General features: G+C 48.6%; 6 protein-coding genes across 6 annotated transcripts; 3 read left to right on the top strand and 3 right to left on the bottom strand.

The window, feature by feature from the left end:
* Positions 1-3,318: 3,318 nt before the first annotated feature.
* Positions 3,319-6,541, bottom strand: DFJ58DRAFT_868860 (uncharacterized protein; the record flags this gene model as incomplete). The annotated part of the gene is made up of 11 exons (XM_041394248.1): positions 3,319-3,915; positions 3,964-4,047; positions 4,097-4,201; positions 4,251-4,393; positions 4,445-4,701; positions 4,749-4,945; positions 4,998-5,107; positions 5,152-5,403; positions 5,455-5,550; positions 5,609-5,751; positions 5,808-6,541. The coding sequence occupies 11 exons, from the start codon at positions 6,539-6,541 to the stop codon at positions 3,622-3,624; spliced, it is 2,415 nt and encodes an 804-aa protein (XP_041246853.1). The 3' UTR covers positions 3,319-3,621.
* Positions 6,542-7,932: 1,391 nt separating this feature from the next.
* On the top strand, positions 7,933-8,447 carry DFJ58DRAFT_680862 (uncharacterized protein; the record flags this gene model as incomplete). Its single annotated transcript, XM_041383210.1, has 1 exon — positions 7,933-8,447. One exon carries the CDS (start codon positions 7,933-7,935, stop codon positions 8,392-8,394), a length of 462 nt encoding a protein of 153 aa, XP_041246852.1. The 3' UTR covers positions 8,395-8,447.
* Positions 8,448-9,140: 693 nt separating this feature from the next.
* Positions 9,141-12,119, top strand: DFJ58DRAFT_725035 (MFS general substrate transporter; the record flags this gene model as incomplete). The annotated part of the gene is made up of 14 exons (XM_041385169.1): positions 9,141-9,245; positions 10,167-10,391; positions 10,441-10,464; positions 10,518-10,542; positions 10,598-10,653; positions 10,713-10,736; positions 10,787-11,109; positions 11,164-11,176; positions 11,280-11,406; positions 11,457-11,588; positions 11,640-11,748; positions 11,801-11,888; positions 11,960-11,993; positions 12,040-12,119. The coding sequence occupies 14 exons, from the start codon at positions 9,141-9,143 to the stop codon at positions 12,117-12,119; spliced, it is 1,365 nt and encodes a 454-aa protein (XP_041246851.1).
* An 830-nt stretch (positions 12,120-12,949) lies between these two features.
* Positions 12,950-14,051, bottom strand: DFJ58DRAFT_743799 (uncharacterized protein). Its single transcript, XM_041387276.1, has 2 exons — positions 13,887-14,051; positions 12,950-13,826 (listed from the first exon to the last, which is right to left on the bottom strand). The coding sequence occupies exons 1-2, from the start codon at positions 13,966-13,968 to the stop codon at positions 13,012-13,014; spliced, it is 897 nt and encodes a 298-aa protein (XP_041246850.1). The 5' UTR covers positions 13,969-14,051; the 3' UTR covers positions 12,950-13,011.
* Positions 14,052-14,101: 50 nt separating this feature from the next.
* DFJ58DRAFT_774080 (uncharacterized protein) lies at positions 14,102-15,916 on the bottom strand. The gene is made up of 8 exons (XM_041389364.1): positions 15,651-15,916; positions 15,515-15,581; positions 15,355-15,463; positions 15,164-15,313; positions 14,917-15,110; positions 14,714-14,864; positions 14,603-14,664; positions 14,102-14,555 (listed from the first exon to the last, which is right to left on the bottom strand). The coding sequence occupies exons 1-8, from the start codon at positions 15,819-15,821 to the stop codon at positions 14,362-14,364; spliced, it is 1,098 nt and encodes a 365-aa protein (XP_041246849.1). The 5' UTR covers positions 15,822-15,916; the 3' UTR covers positions 14,102-14,361.
* Positions 15,917-17,319: 1,403 nt separating this feature from the next.
* On the top strand, positions 17,320-19,112 carry DFJ58DRAFT_905130 (uncharacterized protein). The gene is made up of 6 exons (XM_041394938.1): positions 17,320-17,455; positions 17,531-17,896; positions 17,922-17,949; positions 17,999-18,021; positions 18,148-18,975; positions 19,035-19,112. Exons 1-6 carry the CDS (start codon positions 17,369-17,371, stop codon positions 19,089-19,091), a joined length of 1,389 nt encoding a protein of 462 aa, XP_041246848.1. The 5' UTR covers positions 17,320-17,368; the 3' UTR covers positions 19,092-19,112.
* Positions 19,113-19,177: the final 65 nt, after the last annotated feature.

Raw genomic sequence — 19,177 nt, 5'->3', positions numbered from 1 at the left:
CATGCCTGCATTGGCCGCTATGCGACTGCACTTTCCCGAAGGGACTTGCGATTACGAAATGGACCAGGTCATTGGGCCACTGGGGTCGCTTTTGACCGGCACCTCGGATTCCCATACTCCCATACGTCCCCTCCACACATCCTTCTACGACTTCCTTACAGACAAATCGCGGAGCCTTGACTTCTTCGTTGATGCATCAGCGGTACAGAGAGATCTTGCGTTCGCAACGCTTCGGATCATGGAGGGCGGACTTCGCTTCAACATCTGCTCCTTGGAGAGTTCTTACTTGCCCAATTCTGCCGTTCCCGATTTCGCAGAACGAGTGAAGAAGTCCATTTCGGCGAAGCTATCATACTCATGCCGCTTCTGGGGGACTCATGTAGCGCCCTTGTCCTTCGAATCATCGCTCGCTAAGGAAGTTGAAGCTTTCTTTGATGGAGAGCGCCTTCTTTGGTGGTTGGAAGCAGTGGCTCTGATGAGAAGCATTGGTGGCTCCGTAGTGACCCTCTCATCTATCGCAAAATGGTTTTCGGTGCGTAGTTCAAGCTCATTCTTTACCCAACGAATTCTTACGAGTAGTTGGGTGGTCGTAGGGTCATACCGAGTTCACGCATGTTAGTGACGCCACCAGGGATACCCTGCGTTTCGTCCGAACTTTCGCAGCCACCATTTTATGCAGCACTCCCCATTTATACCTGTCCTCTCTGCCGTTCGCTCCAACGCAGTCGATAATGTTTCGCAAGTTCGCCGCAAAGTTTCCTTGCACCCCTCGCATTGTTGCCGGCCATGTCGAAAATTGGCCTCAAATGGAAAAGATAATCCACGCAAATGTCGTGGTTAACTCGGTTGCACTGTCGCCAGACGGAAAACGCATTGCATGTGGTTTAGATGACGGAACGATCCAGGTGTGGGATATGGATACTGGCGAGGCGTTGTGCGCCCCTCTTCGAGGCCACACTGGATGGGTCAGCTCTGTCGCATTCTCGCCGGATGGACATCGCATTGTTTCAGGTTCACGTGACAAAACAGTCCGGGTGTGGGATGCGAAGACTGGCCAGGCATTAGGATCCCCTCTCCAAGGCCACACTGACTGTGTTCGGTCTGTCGCAATCTCGCCGGATACGAAACGCATCGTGTCTGGTTCGTCCGACAAGACAATTCGGGTGTGGGACATGGAGACTGGTGAGGTGTTTGGTGCCCCATTCCAAGGACACACAGACGGAGTTCTGTCTGTCACAATCTCACCGGATGGAAAACGCATCGTGTCTGGTTCGAAAGACACCACTATCCGGGTGTGGGATATAGAGACCGGCAAGGCATTGCGCGCCCCTCTCCAAGGACACACGGACGGGGTTCGGTCTGTCACAATCTCACCGGATGGCAAACACATAGTCTCTGGTTCAGACGACAACACGGTTCGAGTGTAGGATATGGAGACTGGCGAGGCATTTGGTGCCCCCTTCCAAGGTCACACTAGCTATGTTCTGTCAGTCGCAATCTTGTTGGATGGAAGTCGCATCGTGTCTGGTTCATATGACCAGACGATCCGAGTGTGGGATGCGAAGACTGGCGAGGCAGTAGGATCCCATCTCCAAGGTCACACTGCCCAGGTTTTTTCTGTCGCAATCTCGCCAGATGGAAGTCGCATAGTCTCTGGTTCAGAGGACAAGACGATTCGGGTGTGGGATGCCGACACCATTATGGGCAAGGCATCGGTTGCCGCCCTCGAAAGCCACACTGCCCCTGTCAACTCTGTTGCAATCTCGCCAGATGGACATCGCATCGTGTCCGGTTCAGATGACAAGACAGTTCGTGTGTGGGATATAGAGACTGGCAAGGCATTAGTCTCCCCTCTGCAAGGGCACACTGGATCTGTTCTGTCAGTCGCAATCTCGCTGGACGGGAAGGGCATTGTGTCTGGTTCAGAGGACAAGAGCATCCGCATGTGGAATGCGGACACTGGGGAGGCATCGGGTGTTAGTCTCCAAGGTCATACTCGATCTGTTCGGTCTGTCGCAATCTCATCGGACAGAAACTGCATCGTGTCTGGTTCAGACGACGAGACAATCCGGGTGTGGCATATTGAGACTGGCAAAGCATACTCTCTCAGTGGGCACTCACTCTACGTCCTGTCTGTCACGATTTCATCAAATGGAAACCGCATAGTGTCTGGTTTGGCCGACAGGACAATTCAGGTGTGGGATATGGAGACCGGTGAGGCATTGGGTGGCCCTTTTCAAGGGCACACGGACTGGGTTCGGTCTGTCACAATCTCACCGGATGGCAAACATGTGGTCTCTGGTTCAGACGACCAGACGATTCGAGCGTGGGATATCGAAACTGGCGAGGCATTTGGTGCCCCTCTCCGAGGCCACACTGCCTACGTTAGGACTGTTGCAATCTCCTCAGATGGTAATCGTATCGTGTCTGGCTCGGATGACCAGACCGTCCGGGTATGGGACATGAAGACTGGCAAGGCAGCGTGTGCCCCTTTTCGAGGACACACCGGAGACGTTCTGTCTGTCGCAATCTCACCTGATGGCAAACGCATTGTGTCTGGGTCATCCGACAAGACCATCCGGGTATGGGATCTAGAATTTCTAATCCGGCACCAATCATTTGAAGCACCTACAATATGTTTTTCATCCAACCCAACTCATGCCCTTCATTCCGCCTCCTCCTTTCTCCAAGATGCTGAAACCCCAGGCCCATTAGGCCCGAACGAGGAAGGGATGGGTTGTAGGTCCCGAAGGACGGCTTCTCCTCTGGATCCCGCTCGCTTTATACTCGGGCGCGATGTATGTCCCAGGCAACGCGCTGGTGATAGCCAAAAATGCCCTGCTGCTGGACTTGAGTCGTATCGCACACGGTACATCATGGCACAAGTGTCGGGAATAGTAGTAGGTTGCATTGCCTGTATATCCGTCAGTCAACGGGCATTTACTTATGTTAATTGACTGAAGATCTATGCGCGTCCTGAAGAATCCATACGATACATGTTTGCCTTCTTGCACTTCGTTTCGTTCTGCTAATGAGCTCACTCTCGTAAAACAGTTGAAGGCTGGACAAAGATTTCATTCACTACGTTTACATACTCTCCTCCCGTCACTACTATACTCCCTAGAATTGCTTTCACGTTTACTTCCTGCCAGATAATTTGGACGCACCTCCTTGCGAGTATATCAAGGTACCTGATGAATAAGTAGATTTTCTGCACAGTGATTGTGAATGCTAATTGATGTAACCCTTGATCTCGGAACGACTACTGTGGCGATACAGTTCCTGGAGAGATTGCAAAATCGCTGACACCAAAGCATTGTGTTCACCAGGGATGGACCGTCCGAGAGCTGTATGTGCCATTCTGAGAAGTTCGGTAAGCTGGCTGGTCGATAACCATACAGAACGGATATATTCCAGAGTAGATTAAAGATGTATCAAACTTTTTGACCATAAAGATGAATCATCTGCCTGTATCCTGTGTCAACCTGCCATCTCGCATTCGTTTACAGCACCAGGAAAGTAAGAGGCGGTGTCATGCACTCAATACCCAATATTTACTCACAATTGAGTTTCTAATTCCCACCTTCCATCCATTGAAATCATAAAACGTTTTTGAATACGTCAATCATCCCCACTATCCTCGTCCATCATGTCGTCGACCTCTTTCCTCATATTTGGCACATTCACATATGGCACCTTGTTCCGGATCCAACGTCCCAGTAACCAATCCACCCTACACAGTCCTGAACCCGTGGTAGATGCAAGCAGCGGCGCTCCGCCCAGACCGTTGCCCGTGTTCCAAGTAACGCGATGAACCCCTACTTCGGGTGGCCATACACCAGTACTGATACTCGTCTCAGATTCATCCTTTTTGGCTTGTTTCCTTTTCGAATTTGCGGACCTTTCTTGAGTTTCCTGGCGTAGTGTCAGTAACAACGGGGGTATATCTAGAATGTCGCTCACTTGCGGAAGGAAATGGTCCAACATACGAAACTCTCCTGTTTTTCGGCTGTAGTCCAGCTGAAAGATCTTGTGGAAGAAAAATGGCTTCAAGACTTTGAGAGAAGAATGCTTATGATCGTCAAAGGATACGTACGACCGATCCTCCTCTCCTTGTTGATTTCAATGTGTTGGTCGTTACGCAAGAGCCATCTGCTGAACCGACCGCTAGCTGAGCGTGATAGTCCGATGCACTGACGCTCTGCAAGTTTATTCAGCGGCGCAGTGTCAGTAACTGTTATGACACGTACCCACACCGGTCCATCGGGCTCCAGAAGTACATGCCCTCTGCCTAGCGTACTGGGAGATACTGAATACCCTTTGACAGTGTTGTCATGATCGATCATGATCGGTCCGCCTGCGAATGCGGAGTATGTCGTGCTATTGATCACATCTTTAGGGAACGTGTATCAGAGAAATATAATTGCTTGTCAGATGCACTGACCCCGTGTCCTGTTTACAATATTTCCATGTGGTTCTCGGATGTCAGTCAGACATTCCAAGCCGTCGTATCCGCCGGTAGCCAGAAACGTCGGGTCCTCGGAAATCGATGGTACGCCAGAGCCATTCGTCGGCGGGATACGAATCCATGCAAGGGCTCGCACCGCGCACTGATGTATTGAAATGTAATGGGTTGGGAGCATGTCTTGGAATTTTTTGTCACGATGGAGTAAGTGAAGGCAGCCAGAACTCACTTGGGCCCTGACCTGTTCTGACTGCATGACCAATGTCATATACAGCGACGAAACCTACAGGATGACGGTGATGAGGGACATTTCGACTGAAGGACAATGTATAGACCATTCGTGCAACCAACAGCAATGATTTCGCTATTAGCCCAGTCAAGAGACCAGCATGAAGTTTCCTCTAGCTCGATCCGGAGAAGTGGTTCGGGTAAATGCACTGTTTTGTGAACCAGTCTCGGTCGTATGTCCATAAAGCAGGGCTAACGACCCACCAAATGTCGGACGTATTAGGTCATCATCTTTATTCCTTACATCCTCTGGGTCTGGAACGACATATACGGACAACGAGCCGTCTTCAAATGTGCCTGCTAGTAGTCCCAGCTTTCGCGGGTGTTTTCCCACATGAATTTCATCCCACTGTGCTCTCACCGTCAGCAAAGTGTGAAGGCGTGGATAGGTCGTAAACAAACCTGATCATGCGAGGGAAGAGGGCACCACTTGATTTCGAATGCAGGCCCTGACTCCAAGCACAGGACCATTTCGCACTTTATCTCGCCTGCCAGTGAGAGGTCTGCTTGCGAGGCATTCCCTCGATTGGACTGCAAACCCCATATTTGTACGCAAGCAGGAACAGGGCGCCGGACTTTCGCACCGATCATTGGTGAATGCGATTGTGAAGAGAAAGGGGCGATCGCAAGGTAATGATTATGACCCCGACCTGTATATTATCTTGAGCGGTGCCTACTGACGAGGGAGCGCTCTGTCTTACTGGGTCGGTCATCTGGATAAGTCGGGCACCAATCTGCGCCCCACGCAGGAGATCCGACATTGAACACGAAAGATTTGCTTCCAGGCGTATATTCTGCTGTAAATAAGGGAATTGTAATCGTGACCAACGTCCGCGAAAGTGGTGAAGAGCATACATGTAGCATGACTGTCGAACATGGCCATCTCAACGCGAGTCTGACGACTATGCGGTCCAAGGAAGCAATGTATAGGAGCAGGGGGCCGCAGCTGACCATCATCTGTTAACACAGTGTCAGTGGGTAAATACCTCGCGGCATCACTGAGAAGATATCAACATTAAGTGATCCGAATGAGCACGAACATAGAAGCGCTCACCACTCGTTTAGTCTCGCCCATCCAGATTTCACCTCAACACCTTGATGGACTCTGGGTCGCCTGAACGACTCGTTTATTATATTCTCTTCCCCTCCCAAAGCCTCCTTGAAGCACGACCGATCTTCCATGATATTCCATACAGGGCCAGGGCCGACATTGTAACCCCAAGCCTTGCTGATGCGATCAGTTAGAAATTGTTCCGATGTCATACTATTGGTTGACACAATGTTTGGTGGGTTGAAGAGCGTAGGAGGAGCATCAAGTCGCTCGACTTTTTCCTTGCGAAGAAAAACCGGCATGGCTCTGTGTCGATGGTGGACGCTAGGATTTGGTAGTGCATACATCTTCGCGGCTCTCGGAGCAGACATCTTAGAAGTAGATGCCTGTGCAGACTGAGACTTTGGTGGGGGCTTATGGGACGGCCTTGCTCCCGTTATCGAGGGTAGATGCGATATAGGCTTGGACCCTGCAGGAGTAGTAGGAGTCTGATTCTTGCCTCGTTTCGGCGCTTCTTCCGCTTCTTCCTCGTCTACTTCAAGAAGATCTTCAGAGCCATTCTGTAAATCCTCGGGGGCATCTTCGGGGAGCTTGTCCGGTGCGAAGTCACTCCCGCTATCCGCGTCCTCGTCAAAGGATGGTTTGGGTAGACTGGTTTTCAAGTCTTCTTCATCGCCTATAGCTGCAAGCGAAGCATAATTTGGTCGGGATGTGCGGGCACGCAGCTGTCGGGGCATTTGTATTGGGGTAAGTCAGAAGTTATGATCTTGATAAATAATATTAATATAGTTGTAGTTTAGAGATCACGCCGAGCGCGGCCGACGGTGGTTAGACGCGAGGATAATTCGTGAAACCTGGTCAAATGCGACAGTTAGGCTTAAGTCGTGGTAGAACGTACTACCGTAGAATCTCCTCATTCACAACATAAAAAATGAACTTTGTTGAGGGCCAGGCTTCGTGAGTTTTGACCTTGCTCGGTCATGTGACTATTTGAGTTTCTTGATTGAACAAAATTAATATTGATCTGTTTTCAGATCTAACACACAGGCAAAGGCTAAAGCGCGGGTCACGAAACTTAGTACTAATGTGACCTGTCAGCGTTTCGTATCCCCAAGAGCTTGTATCCTTTCATCTATGCGCGCAAGGCACTGAGGACTGCACTGTGGCTATAGTTTTGTATTGGATTTAAAGTCATACGAAGCTATTTGGCCGAAAAGCGGTTGCGTGTCTGTCGCGGACCTGGACTATGCATTTATAGTTCTGCCTCTCCTATTTACATTTCAAATCAGCACTGCGTCATGTCATCTAGTGTCAGACATAACATGCATAACACCGTGAAGCATGGCGCAAAGCATTCGAACAAAGTACTCACAGACCGTGTCAACGTTCCCGAGTCAAGCAAAACTGCGTGTGCGCATAGCATAACGTGGTAGTGACAATAGCCCGTGCTGAAATGGACGAAGTCGAAGATTCTTGAACGACCTGGGGATCCAGCGGGAATCAATGAACCGAGTTCCACGGACTGCCTGTCGACGACGCGCCTAAGTGATTCAGCATCTCTTACATTGCCTCTGAGCGCCTTCGCCGTCGATTTCGAATGATTCAGCTATGGGCGGTGGCCGGCAGTGTGTGCTGTCACTCTAAACTTGAAGTCAAGCACTTTACAGCATTTACCGCCTTGCAAATAGCCCAGCTTCGTTTAGCCTCTTTGATTCGCTTCCTCTGATATGAGTAATTGCAGCGCACAAAGTCATTTCTGTTCATTGTTATGACGCGACTCATTTCCAATGTGCTGTGGAAGACTCGCGGAAACCTACACTTTGGGGAGTTACAGTGACAGTTCTTTCGTATAGATTGACGCCCTTACAAACCTATAAAGTATACCCTGGCATGTATTTTGATTAAACACCAGACTTCATTATGAATCCAAATCCAAATCGTTGGTTGACCAAACGACCAGTAGCAAGGACAATACAACCAGCGGTATCAACCAGCTTGATGGCACAGATTCAACTGTATGTGCCCTTCAATCTGCATCACTCACCTATGTGATATTGACATGCTCTCTGCGCACCCGCTTAGTATCAGACCCAACCACCTCAACTCCACACTTCGAGTTGGATCAGGCATGCACTACAATATTCGCAAGCCCGCGCAGGAAGGGATCGCGCCAGCTACATGGCAACAAATCAACGGCGCTCCAGCATTAGAGGTGCCCACGTACAAGATTCTCATCATTTCGAAGGCATTCCCTTGGTCATTCATCGTCCTTGCGCCTGCTGGGTCTGTAGTCACATGCGGTGCGATCTTTGAGGAATTGCATAAACAGCTACAAAGGTACATCGAAGACGCGGAGTGGGCAATTGTGGCTGTTGATAAGACACGGAAGGAAGTAATCGAGAAAGCTGCAAAGTGGAGGCAAGAGAAGGACAAGGACAACCGACTGAAGAGAATTGATTGGCTGGGGGATACGCCAATGTTTGAGGGGCTGGACAAGGACAAGGAATTTGAGAGAAAGAGATATCTACCTGGAAGTGCGAGTGTCAGTGCGGAGACATGGGTAGCGAGATTTGGGAAACGACGATGGTAAAATATGTCATGTATCTATATTATTATCCAGGAGTTTCATGATACTTTTTCTTGGTGTAACGATACAAGTGAACATGATTTGTAACAATGTTTACCAAGGTGATGATTGTGGCGACTTCAATAGCCTGAGCTACTAAAAAAAGAGGGCATCGTGATTCGTGAACTGGTCCCCAATGATATTTTGGAAACCTGCCTAGGCCTCAGGTTCGACTGCCTTAATTAATTACTGGGTGACTTCCCGTTTAGAATTCCAGATATGCGTTCCAAATGCCGAGGAGCGCTGTCAAACGTAAGCAATTTCCAACTCCATACGTCAAACGCACCCAGATCGTCGTTCTAAACGACAAAATTCCAATGTCCGCGACAATCATCTAGAGCACACCGCTCACACAATCTTTTATTCTGCACCGTGCATGCACCATGCGTGCTCCCGACCATGCAAGAGGTTCATCTTTCTATATTTCCGGGTGATTACTGCGCATTTCCATGTGATGCGGCGAGGATAAGAAACAATATTTTTTGTATGTTCAGGTCTCCCAGATAATCAGCGTTCGTTTCAGGTGTACGCTGCATTCTGCACCATGTGCAAATGTCACTTGAGCTGCCGACGAGCACAATAGGTCCGTTTTTCTGTCTTTCGGGATGTAGATGGTGCGCTATGTGCTTTGCGATATAATGCGTGCGTCTACATTCAATATACATATCACTGGTCTCTCTAACTTCCTACAAAGCCCCGAACTTTTTGTCATGCAGCCTGCTGGTCAACCCTTCGCATTTCCCTCGCTTCCGCTTGGTTATGGCATGCTACCATCAGGCCCTCATCCAACTCATTTCTTGCCCGGTCAGCCTATGGTATGCCGCCAAGTATTCCATCCCTACCCGAACTGTCGATGATGACAGTGGCGATATCGTCGAAAATCAGGTCATGTCCCCACCCTTCACGCAGCCTTCGTCTGCTGTGCCTGCACACAAAGTTGCAAGGGAAAGCATGTTTTCATCGGCGATGTTGTATGCCATGTTTAAAGTTTAGCAAGATTATAAAATTTATTTGACTTGTGTCTACAGGTTTGGAACGAGTTTCTAGATATATCAATTCCACTTGGCCGAACCTCAGGTTTAGAACGAAATCTAGAATTTACAAAGACCGGGTCATTGAAACGAAGTAGAAGTGTTCCAAAGGACCTGGGTCCGGTCGTTGTGCGACGATATCATTGCGCAGTCGAATCATATGATAAAGGCGAGAGGTCCAGACATCCATGGATTGACGTAGTCTTAGGTCACGAGAGCTCACCGCACAGGTTGGGATCGCGGCTATCGGGGCCAGGTGACCTGGGTCGCCCGTTGAGTCGGGGCTTCCTCCGGGACCTCCACCCAAAACTATTTGCTTCAATAAAACAAACATTTCCTTTTGTTCTCGCAACTACTCACAAAGTACCATATTTCGTTGAGCAGAATTACTTTCTTCTGCAGTCCCATGGTTACAATCTCAAATCCACTGATATGACGCAGTACAGCGAGCCTGCCTGCCACGCGCTACGGCTTGACTCGGATTCCTCACCTCCACCAGCACAGGCCAGCAAGTCCAATTGCATGTTTTGGTCCTTGTAATCACAGCGCCATCAAATGACGGTTCATGAACTCGAGGTTTTGCAAATGGCTATGAGAAGGAGCTCCGTGTCGCGGAGAATACTATATATTTGCACATACAAGTACAGTTGCATTCCCCCCCCCCAGCCATTTGTCAATTCTGACTACTTCTCTCCATATTGCCAGGAGAAAGGTGCTATGTCCGAGAAGTCACCAAGTTACATAGAGGCCTTGCAGGGCATCGACCCTGCGTCTGGAAGCCAACATAGCTTGTCTTACGATACGCAGAAGACAGGAGTGGCCTTCGACCAGGAAATACCCAATGAACAAACCTCTCATCGGAAACTTCAAACGGATCTTAGTGAAGCACCAGATGGAGGAATAAGGGCATGGCTTGCAGTTTTTGCGCAAGTACAAATTCATTTGATCGAAATAGTCACTGACGGTCTTTGGATTATAGTACTGCATTGGTTACATTCTCTACGTAAGCTATTCCTAATTTTTTTACACTACGATGACTCAAGAATGTTGTACTAGGTTTGGTTTTTTAACTTCATGGGGTGTAAGTAAGGTTTGTCCCGACGTATTTACAGTTCCTACAAATTTCCGCCTTTCAGGTCTTCCAAGAGTATTACCAGGAAAATCTTCTGCCTCACACTCCACCTTCAACTATGTAAGGTACTGGGTCTGTTTGATGCCAACGTTGGATAGCTGATTTCTTGCACTCTCTAGAGCATGGATAGGTTCTACGCAGGCGTGTCTAATTCTGGTTCTTGCAAGCCTTCTAAGCTCACTTGTGCTGCTAGTATGCACTTGTGTGCCTTCCGTCACTTGCAACAGGGCGACTGTTTGACTTGGGGTACTTCAAAATACCATTCTTCGTCGCTAGCTGCGTCCTCGTCGCGTGTACTTTCCTAACCGCGGAATGTACTCAATTCTGGCAGCTCTTCCTGACACAGGGTGTCGGCCTGGGAATGGGCTGCGGTTTCGTATTTAGTCCCGCAATCGTCATCGTGTCACATTGGTTCTCCAAGAGACGTGGCCTTGCTTTGTCTATCACCGCCGTTGGATCTGCCCTCGGCAGCATCGTGTTTCCTGTAGCGGCACAAAATTTGATTCCGTTAATTGGGTGAGTTCGTTTAATCGGTCATGAGGCAAATCATATATATTCATACGCTTTCAGGTTTAGATGGACAGTTCGTGTATTTGGACTCACTCTGGCGGCTACAATGGGGAATGGCCAACATAGTATGTCGTTAGCACCTGAGGACATCTCCGTGACCGACGCATTTTTCCCAGTTTCTTAAACGGCGGCTTCCGCCCGTCAACGTTCGTGGTGGACTCTTCAACCTCAAAGCATTCCGCGACAAAGCATATTCCACCTATTGCATCTCAGCAACTATCATACTTTTAGGTTTTTATACAGGTACGACCATTGTGACTATTATTGTGGCTCCTGATATTTGGTTTCATCAGAGTTAACATACATCTCTGTGAGCGCCGTAGCAATTGGCGTCTCGAAAGATTTTTCATTCTATATAATTGCGATTGCCAATGCGGCATCTGCTTTTGGACGTGTGTCATCTGGACTGCTGGCAGATAAAATTGGTAGGACTCGACAGCTGTGGACTTATGGGAATATCAGTTGATATTTGACAGGCGCACTCAACACCATAATAGTTTTTACTGCTATTACGGGAATCACGACAATCGCTTGGCCATTTGCTAAAGATGAATACCAGCTGATTGCAATAGCCACCATTCACGGGTATGCATTGCACTTTTTCACCGCTAGCTGCCAGTCGGCCTGACCCATCCAGATTCTCTATTGGAGCATACATATCTCTGTACTCTGTACCTGCCGTGGCAATGGGGGAAATGGAAGACGCAGGGGCGTCGAGTGGGGATGTTTGTGTCCCTCACTGGTTTCGGAAGCATTGCAGGTCCTCCGATATCAGGTGCGATTTGTACCGCGACAGGAGGGTTCGTCGATGCGGGTTATTATTCAGGCAGGTTTATGACACAGTGCGATATTTGAGCGAACATTGACATTGCCCAGGTGGCAGCATTATATTTGGTGTTGCATTGCTACTTGTGGCGCGGCACCTCCATCTCGGACGGCTATGGGGCAAGTTTTGAAAGATCGTTCAGTGAGGCGATGGGGCTCTCGATGTGCTCTACAGGATACGCAACACTTTCGACTCCTCTGTACAACGTTGTTTTGAACTTCAGAACCTCGTCGGATGAATTTTCGTCTGCCACTTGGATTTGCCCATGCCCAAGTCACTTGATCGGCAGTCATGGCCAAAGTTTGTCCGCCCAGTCGCTGAACGAAGCGAGACGAGAGACGTAAGGGGGGGCGACTGCAAAACTGCAGTCAAACTTAAATTGACACCAGTCCATGGCATAGTGATACATTAAGTCTGCTACTTAGTAGAGTTCAGCCTTACATTGACATTGCTCGCTGGCATGTAATGTGAAGCATGACAAAGTTGAACTCCTTGCGTCCCATACCCATGAAACGGCGAAACTCGTCGCCAGTGATCTGCATCGCACGTGCATCAATCCTCGTTGCTATGAAGACATGCTGGGAGTGAGTCATGCCAGGGAGCTTTGGAATGGGTGCCGGGCAGTCTGCGAGGTGGCACTGATAAGATGCCGATGCCAACTTGAATGCACTGGTGGAAGAGATCCGGAGTTAGTGACAAGCCAAATCGTGGCAACTCTCTCTAGTTTGATCACTCAGGCTCCTGGATCTACGGAGTGGCTTCTGTGAGTGTGACCCGATAGGAGAGGGGTACATATCTAGTGCATCCCTTTGCGGGATCTCCAGGTTCCGACAGAGCGATCCCTTCGTATGACCGTATTTTCATGTTCAAATGTCACAGTCACAAGGGTGTGTCGAATTGAATGAAATACTACAGTAATACAAGGTATCCTACAAGAATGATTGTGTCTAAAAAGTACCTATTGCTTTCGTGCTATTGCTACAGATTATGTTGTCCTTCCCATTACTACCATGCAGCCCGGATTAATCCTCGAAATGACCCCTATCTGTCCACTGATAACGAACCTCTGGACCAGGAAAAGTATTCCTACAAAACTTTATCAAATAATCGACGCCTCCCGAAAGCGGTAGAAATCTCTCCATAGCGGACTTCGCAGCAGCAGCCCCTGACCTCGGCGCCGCCTTCGCAACTGTGCGCGACCGCAAAAGCAGATGACAGTCCTCAAATATACGTTCAAAAATCTGTACCAGCCGCTCCATTGGCACTGCATCGATGTTGACGCGCGCGCACGTCTGAATTTCGACAGACAGCTTAATGAGCACGTCCACAGGTGGCAGCGCACCAAACCGCAAGCACGCGATGCTGCTAAAACTCGAAAACTCCTCGTGGATCGAAGGGGAGGTACCGAGGGTACTCCATTCCCCGTTCATGGCTTTTAACGTAGCTCGTACGACCCACAGGCGTTTCTTGAAGAACTTCTTTCTTCTCGTGATGAGGAAAGGAAGTACGTCTTTGTAATTCTCCGTCTGTGGGTTTATGATAATCTTGAAGAATTCGTGTGCGTCCATTAAGTCTTGTATAGCTTCGCATGCGTTTACTTCCAATGATGATCGATTGCGGAGAGGTTTGTGCAAAGTGAAAGACACCTCCGGTGAGATGTTTATCGTGACCGAGACCACCTCTTCACGACTGTCGGACTTGGATAGGTAGGATGTGATTGTGTTTGTAATGACGTGTTGTTTGGGGATTTTTGGAGGCGGTTTGCGTCTAGGACGGATTGTAAGGTCGTCATCCTCGTCTACGGGTCGTGCCGAACAGCCTGAATGCATGCCACCTGCTAAGTACATCCCGATGGGTCCGTTTGTTCCGAAGTGTGTAAATGACTCAGATCACTCACGTTCTGTTTTCTCTTCATGGTTGGATCGGGAGAGTGTCGAAGAGTTTGAGATTGTGTCAATAAGAATTGGCGTGCTAGACATTTCGCAAGATGGGGAATGACAAGTTGTCCCGGCTTCGTTGAGGTGACCCGAAGTAATAGGGATGTCGTCATTAATAATGAATGGAAGTCGAGCCGTGAGAAAATATACCATCCGAGAGATCGTCGATCCGCAATTGATCCAAAACCGCATTAATATTTACATCAAGTAATTGACGGGACGCAGAACTGGGGCGCACGCATAAGAGATATGTACAAAAGGTAAGAACCGAAAATGCTAGTTCAGATAAAAGTAGAAAAGTATACCATTCAAGTTTGATGTTGGACTACGCACATCTCGACAAAGTTAAGACTATGTTACAGAAACGAGATCGAGACGTAGAGTTGTCTGAATAGGGCAATGTGGACTTGCGATTGACAGATCCGATCAATATCATCATAACTTGGCATTGACCTTGTCAAAAATCCGAACGACAATTTTTCCAAACTGATCCCCGCGCTTCATGAGCTCGAAGCCTTCTTCTGCAGCTTCAAGTCCCTCGAGGACATGGGATACCACTGGGACAATGCGATGCTCTGACACAAACGTTGTTGCGTCTGTGAGATCCTTGAGGGAGCCCATCGTCGAACCTTCCACACATTCAATATTGGTGTTCAAGTAGGGCAGGGAAACTTACCGATAAGCCGTTGATTCTTGAGCACTTCTCGCATGGTGAACTTGATTTGGGGATTTGCGGTCCTGTAATGATGCTGAGTGACATTTCAAGAAACGAACCTCCTTCGCTCACATCCCATAGACTACGACTTTGCCGCCCAGTTTTAAGATGCTGTTCACTTGTGTCATGATATCTCCGCCGCCGGAGTCAATAACTGCATCAATCTTTGCAGATTTTCCGCTGTTTTTCGCCAGAAGGGCAGCAAGATGCGATGACCAATCCTCTGAGATAGTTTGAACCTCCAAGACGAGTGGTTCGAGATTGTGAATCCTTACTTAATTTGTAGTTCACTCCGCCCTTGGCTCCAAGAGCAGCTGCTTTTCGGATTTTTTCCTCGCTACCACTCGTAACATAGACATTAGCGCCTTTGGCTAGACATAGTTGCATGGCAAGAAGCGCCACTCCTCCACCGATTCCGGTAATAAGAATATTTTGGTCTTTCGATGCTTCAGCATTGACAATCGCGGCCCTGAACAGTACATTCAGTGATAGGACGAAGACGGGATCGCGACAAAAACGTACCTCCAAGCAGTTAGGCCACCAAGAGGCCAAGCCGAGACTTGAACGTCATCAAGATGATCTGGAGAACGAATAACCTGATTTCTCTCCACCACAACGTATTCGGCAAACGTTCCTAACGGAGGGTTGCGTCCACCTCCAAGGATTCCGAAACTTCTGCTGTATGAGCCAATGTCAATAAAAAAATATGTAACCCACTCTGTTTCTGGCGCATCTGCTTGCTTTCCCAACCTCGCATGGGTGTCAGGAAGACGCGTTTGTTCAGGAGTGCATCATTTAAATCTGCCGATGCAACTACCGTGCCTGGGTTGATGCTCTCAGTTTCCTCATCTCAATTTATGACTGCAATAACACCTGCTCCATCAGCACCGAAGGTGCTTCCAAAGTTGATTCCTGGGTATTGACCAAGGCGCATCCAAAGCTGTCGGGGCGTTTGGGTGAGCAACGAATTCTTGCCGCAGGCGACGCTACCGCTGGTCACATCACTCACGTCTCGATGGTTGAACGATACAGCTCCCATTTTCACAAGGATTTCTCCTTGTTTTAGTTGCTGCAGTGGACGTGTCTCCAGGACAGCATCATGATAGACAGGTTTTGCTTCCGCGGAGCACTTCTTAATGACTAGTGCCCGTGTCGACTCAGGAATTCTGCCAGCCATCATAATAGTGAAGGGAGAGTATAATGCAGACCACTTAAATACTGCCACCACAGTGATATGAGAAAACGATAGATGCTACATTGCTAGCCGTGTACCGGTCACCTGAAATCATGAGCGCACTTCAACTTGTGAGAATATTGCGCTGATGTAATCTATTTTGGCAGTCAGTTAGGCGCCGATAATAATTTCCTTTTCTTCTCAGCCATTATGAACACCTGTTGCAACGTGTCAGATATAGAGGCGGGACCCTCGTTCTGGCGCTATCTCTGTTAGATATTGAAGGAGTAGAAGGATCGGACAAACGAAAATTGCGGGAGGACGCTTACTTGACGGACGAATAAATTGCATTTCACATTCAGGCTCGGAAAACTTGAAGTTTGTCCTTGGCCGAACTTTGAAGCAGGCCTGTCAAGACTGCAGATTTCCCGAAGTTAGCCTTGATGAAGCATTTCCAACAGACACTGCGGCCCTCGACACGTTGGCCCTTATCAACCAAGGGGAACTTGAACTAGACGACGACTACTATCTTGCTACCCTTGCTCTCAGCCCGTGATTGGATGCTATCTCAGTTAGACACAGTTTTCATTCCATGACAATGCTCCGTGCTCACATTGCTACTATCAAGGTTGCCTTTTAAATCTCGTGGAAGATTATACCAGGGATGAGCCTGAGACACTTCACTTCCCGCAGTGTTGCCTGCAGCCTCTCCCTATCGCAAACGTCCTCCCGTTATTTCCATTGGATTTGCGATTACATTTCCAGGACAAATCTGCGGAGTTCTCAACCCCTAACGCCTTCACGGAACTACCGTCCCAATCCGACTTGCTCCACGTTCTTAGGTTGATTATCTGACTGCAGGTCTGAGATCACCTGCACAAGTTGCACGGCACGTGTATGCTCTGCCTGCAAGAATCGATCCCACCCATCTTGAAGACTGTACTGAAAACGTTCAGACTTCAGTGGTAAAGTCTCTTGCATCTCGAATGGATTGGCAGACCTGTCCGGGCTACCATGCTATCGTGGAACTCAAGGCTGGGTGTCATCATACGACCTGCCGTTGCTCAACACAGTTTTGTTACGTGTGTGCGGCACGGTGGAAAAATTGCATGCATTAATGGGATTATCGACGCTTGTTAGATGACACTTGAAAGACGTGTATGTGACGAATTCGGTGCTCAAACGCTCAGGAGTCAGCTGCGTGCCCTACGATTTCTGCAGACCGCAATTACCAGGGAATACCGGTGGAGTTGGAGGAAAATCATGAGTGCCATGGAGCATGAATTGGGATTGGAGTTCAGACGTTGCATTTAATGGTAAGATTGACACTTTGCACTAAATGTATATCTCGGTCTGGCCATACCTAGCGCGGCTTAATGCTCTTACCTTGTATATCAAAGCGAAACAAATGCTCACCACGCTGGTCACTGTCGCTCACATCTCCATGGAACGTTCCCGTTTTCACAAGGACTTTCCCTTGTTTTAGTTGCTGCAATAGACATGTCTCAAAGACACCGTCAGGATAGACAGGTTTTGTTTCCGCGGCGCACTTGATGCTCGTGTCGACTCAGGAATTTCGTGGCTCGCCAGACATCATGATGGGAGAGTATAACGTAGACCACTTGGGGACTGCTATGCTGGTATGAGCTGCTACATAGCCGTTTACCGGTTCAACGTTCATGGATCGCGCTGATTAGTAATCGATTATATTCCAGCACCAGTTAGGAGCCGATGAAGTTCCCCCTTTCTTTTCAGCCATTATGAACACTCGTTTCAGCGTGCCAGATATCGAGGCAGAGGCCCTCGTTCTGGCGCTATCTCTGTTGGATATCGAAGAAGTCGAAGGATCGCGCAAAGGAAAGTTACGGGAGGACGCCTGCTTGACGGACGAAGAAATTGCATTCAACTTTCAGGCAGAAAATTTGAAGGCGTCCTTGGCCGAACTTCGAGACCGCAGATTTGCACTAAGCCTTGATGAAGCGCTTCAAACCGACACTGCAGCTCTCAGTGCCTTGTCTCTCATCAACCAAGGGGAACAAGATGATCATCTTTTTGCTCTTGCTCTTGAAAGAGGCGCCGATGTACCAACCCCTACTCATTCACAAGAAGTACTTGAATGGTCTGGATTTCTGTCGTTTGTAAATCTTATTTTTGATTTTACATATTACTAACGACCCCTCCAGTGAGTTTGGCTCCACTATGTCCAGTAATAATGATATCACAGGCGTAGTTGAGCCAGACCCAGATGAAATGGACGACCTAGGTGAATCTTCTCGTCTACCGTACCATGGGGGACAACTTTCAGCTCGTGATAGGATGCCATCTCGGTTAGACACAATTTTCAATTCACTACCTCGGCCTCATATTACTTTGTCCCAGGGTGGAATGTATCATATGTGGCGATCCTGTCAGACGTTCGCAAGTATTCAATGCTCCGTGCTCTCATTTTTATTGTCGAGGTTGCCTTGTAAACCTTGTCGAAGCATCTACCAGGGACGAGACACTTTACCCCGTGCGGTGCTGCCAGAAGCCTCTCCCCGTTGCGAACTTCCTTCCGTTGCTTCCATCGGATTTGCGATCCCATTTCCAGGACAAATCTGCGGAGTTCGCAACTCCACCGACTTCACGGATCTACTGTCCCAATCAGACTTGCTCCAAGTTTTTGGGATCATCTTCTGGCCGCAGGTCTGAGATCGAATGCAGTTGTGGGACACGTGTGTGTTCCGCATGCAGGAATCGAGCCCACTTATACGAAGATTGTGCTGAAAACGCTCAGACGTCAGCGATCAAGTCCCTTGCGTCTCAAATGGGATGGCAGACCTGTCCGGGTTGCCACGCTATCGTGGAACTCTGGCAGGGGTGTTACCACATGACCTGCCGGTGCTCGACGCAGTTTTGTTACTTGTGCGCAGCACTGTGGAAAACTTGCGACTGCCGGCAATGGGACGATCAACGCTTGTTAGATGACGCCGAACGACGTGTGTACAATGAATTCGGGGCTCGGGAGGCAGCTGCGCGCCCTGAAATTTTTGTGGACCGTGTTTACCAGAGGATGGCAGCGTTGCAGGAAAATCATGAGTGCGCTGTGCACCGATGGGTGTACAGGAGTGGCGGCGGACGTTGTGAAGAATGTCATGATGATTTAAGGAATTATCTGATGGTAAGTTTATCATCTTTGGAATACATGGGCTTCATGCTGATAATTCTCGCCAACTCAAGCGTTGCAGAGATTGCCAAGCCTTGGTATGTAGGCGATGTTCAGTGAATCGTCTTTGAGAATAGCAATATTAGTATGAGGTTCAGGTAGTAAGGTACAAAAGTCGAGACCTTTTGTATGAGTACTAGGTTTGGATTTCTGGAGT

Source organism: Suillus subalutaceus (genome assembly GCF_016647625.1).
Source record: "Suillus subalutaceus strain FC151 chromosome Unknown DFJ58scaffold_23, whole genome shotgun sequence".
Lineage (NCBI taxonomy): Eukaryota > Fungi > Basidiomycota > Agaricomycetes > Boletales > Suillaceae > Suillus > Suillus subalutaceus.
This window is presented reverse-complemented; position numbering and strand designations above follow the sequence as displayed.

Excerpts from the sequence above, each read along its gene's own strand:
- DFJ58DRAFT_743799 (XM_041387276.1), bottom strand. The coding sequence starts at position 13,968 with ATGTCTAGCACGCCAATTCTTATTGACACAATCTCAAACTCTTCGACA. Across the intron at positions 13,827-13,886 it reads CCATGAAGAGAAAACAGAAC|CAGGTGGCATGCATTCAGGC; the intron begins GTGAGTGATCTG and ends GGATGTACTTAG.
- DFJ58DRAFT_774080 (XM_041389364.1), bottom strand. The coding sequence starts at position 15,821 with ATGATGGCTGGCAGAATTCCTGAGTCGACACGGGCACTAGTCATTAAG. Across the intron at positions 15,464-15,514 it reads CTTCGGTGCTGATGGAGCAG|GCACGGTAGTTGCATCGGCA; the intron begins GTGTTATTGCAG and ends GCATCAACCCAG. Across the intron at positions 15,314-15,354 it reads ATGCGCCAGAAACAGAGTGG|TTTCGGAATCCTTGGAGGTG; the intron begins GTTACATATTTT and ends ATACAGCAGAAG.
- DFJ58DRAFT_905130 (XM_041394938.1), top strand. The coding sequence starts at position 17,369 with ATGCTCGTGTCGACTCAGGAATTTCGTGGCTCGCCAGACATCATGATG. Across the intron at positions 17,456-17,530 it reads ACTTGGGGACTGCTATGCTG|CACCAGTTAGGAGCCGATGA; the intron begins GTATGAGCTGCT and ends ATTATATTCCAG. Across the intron at positions 17,897-17,921 it reads CTCTTGAAAGAGGCGCCGAT|AAGTACTTGAATGGTCTGGA; the intron begins GTACCAACCCCT and ends CTCATTCACAAG.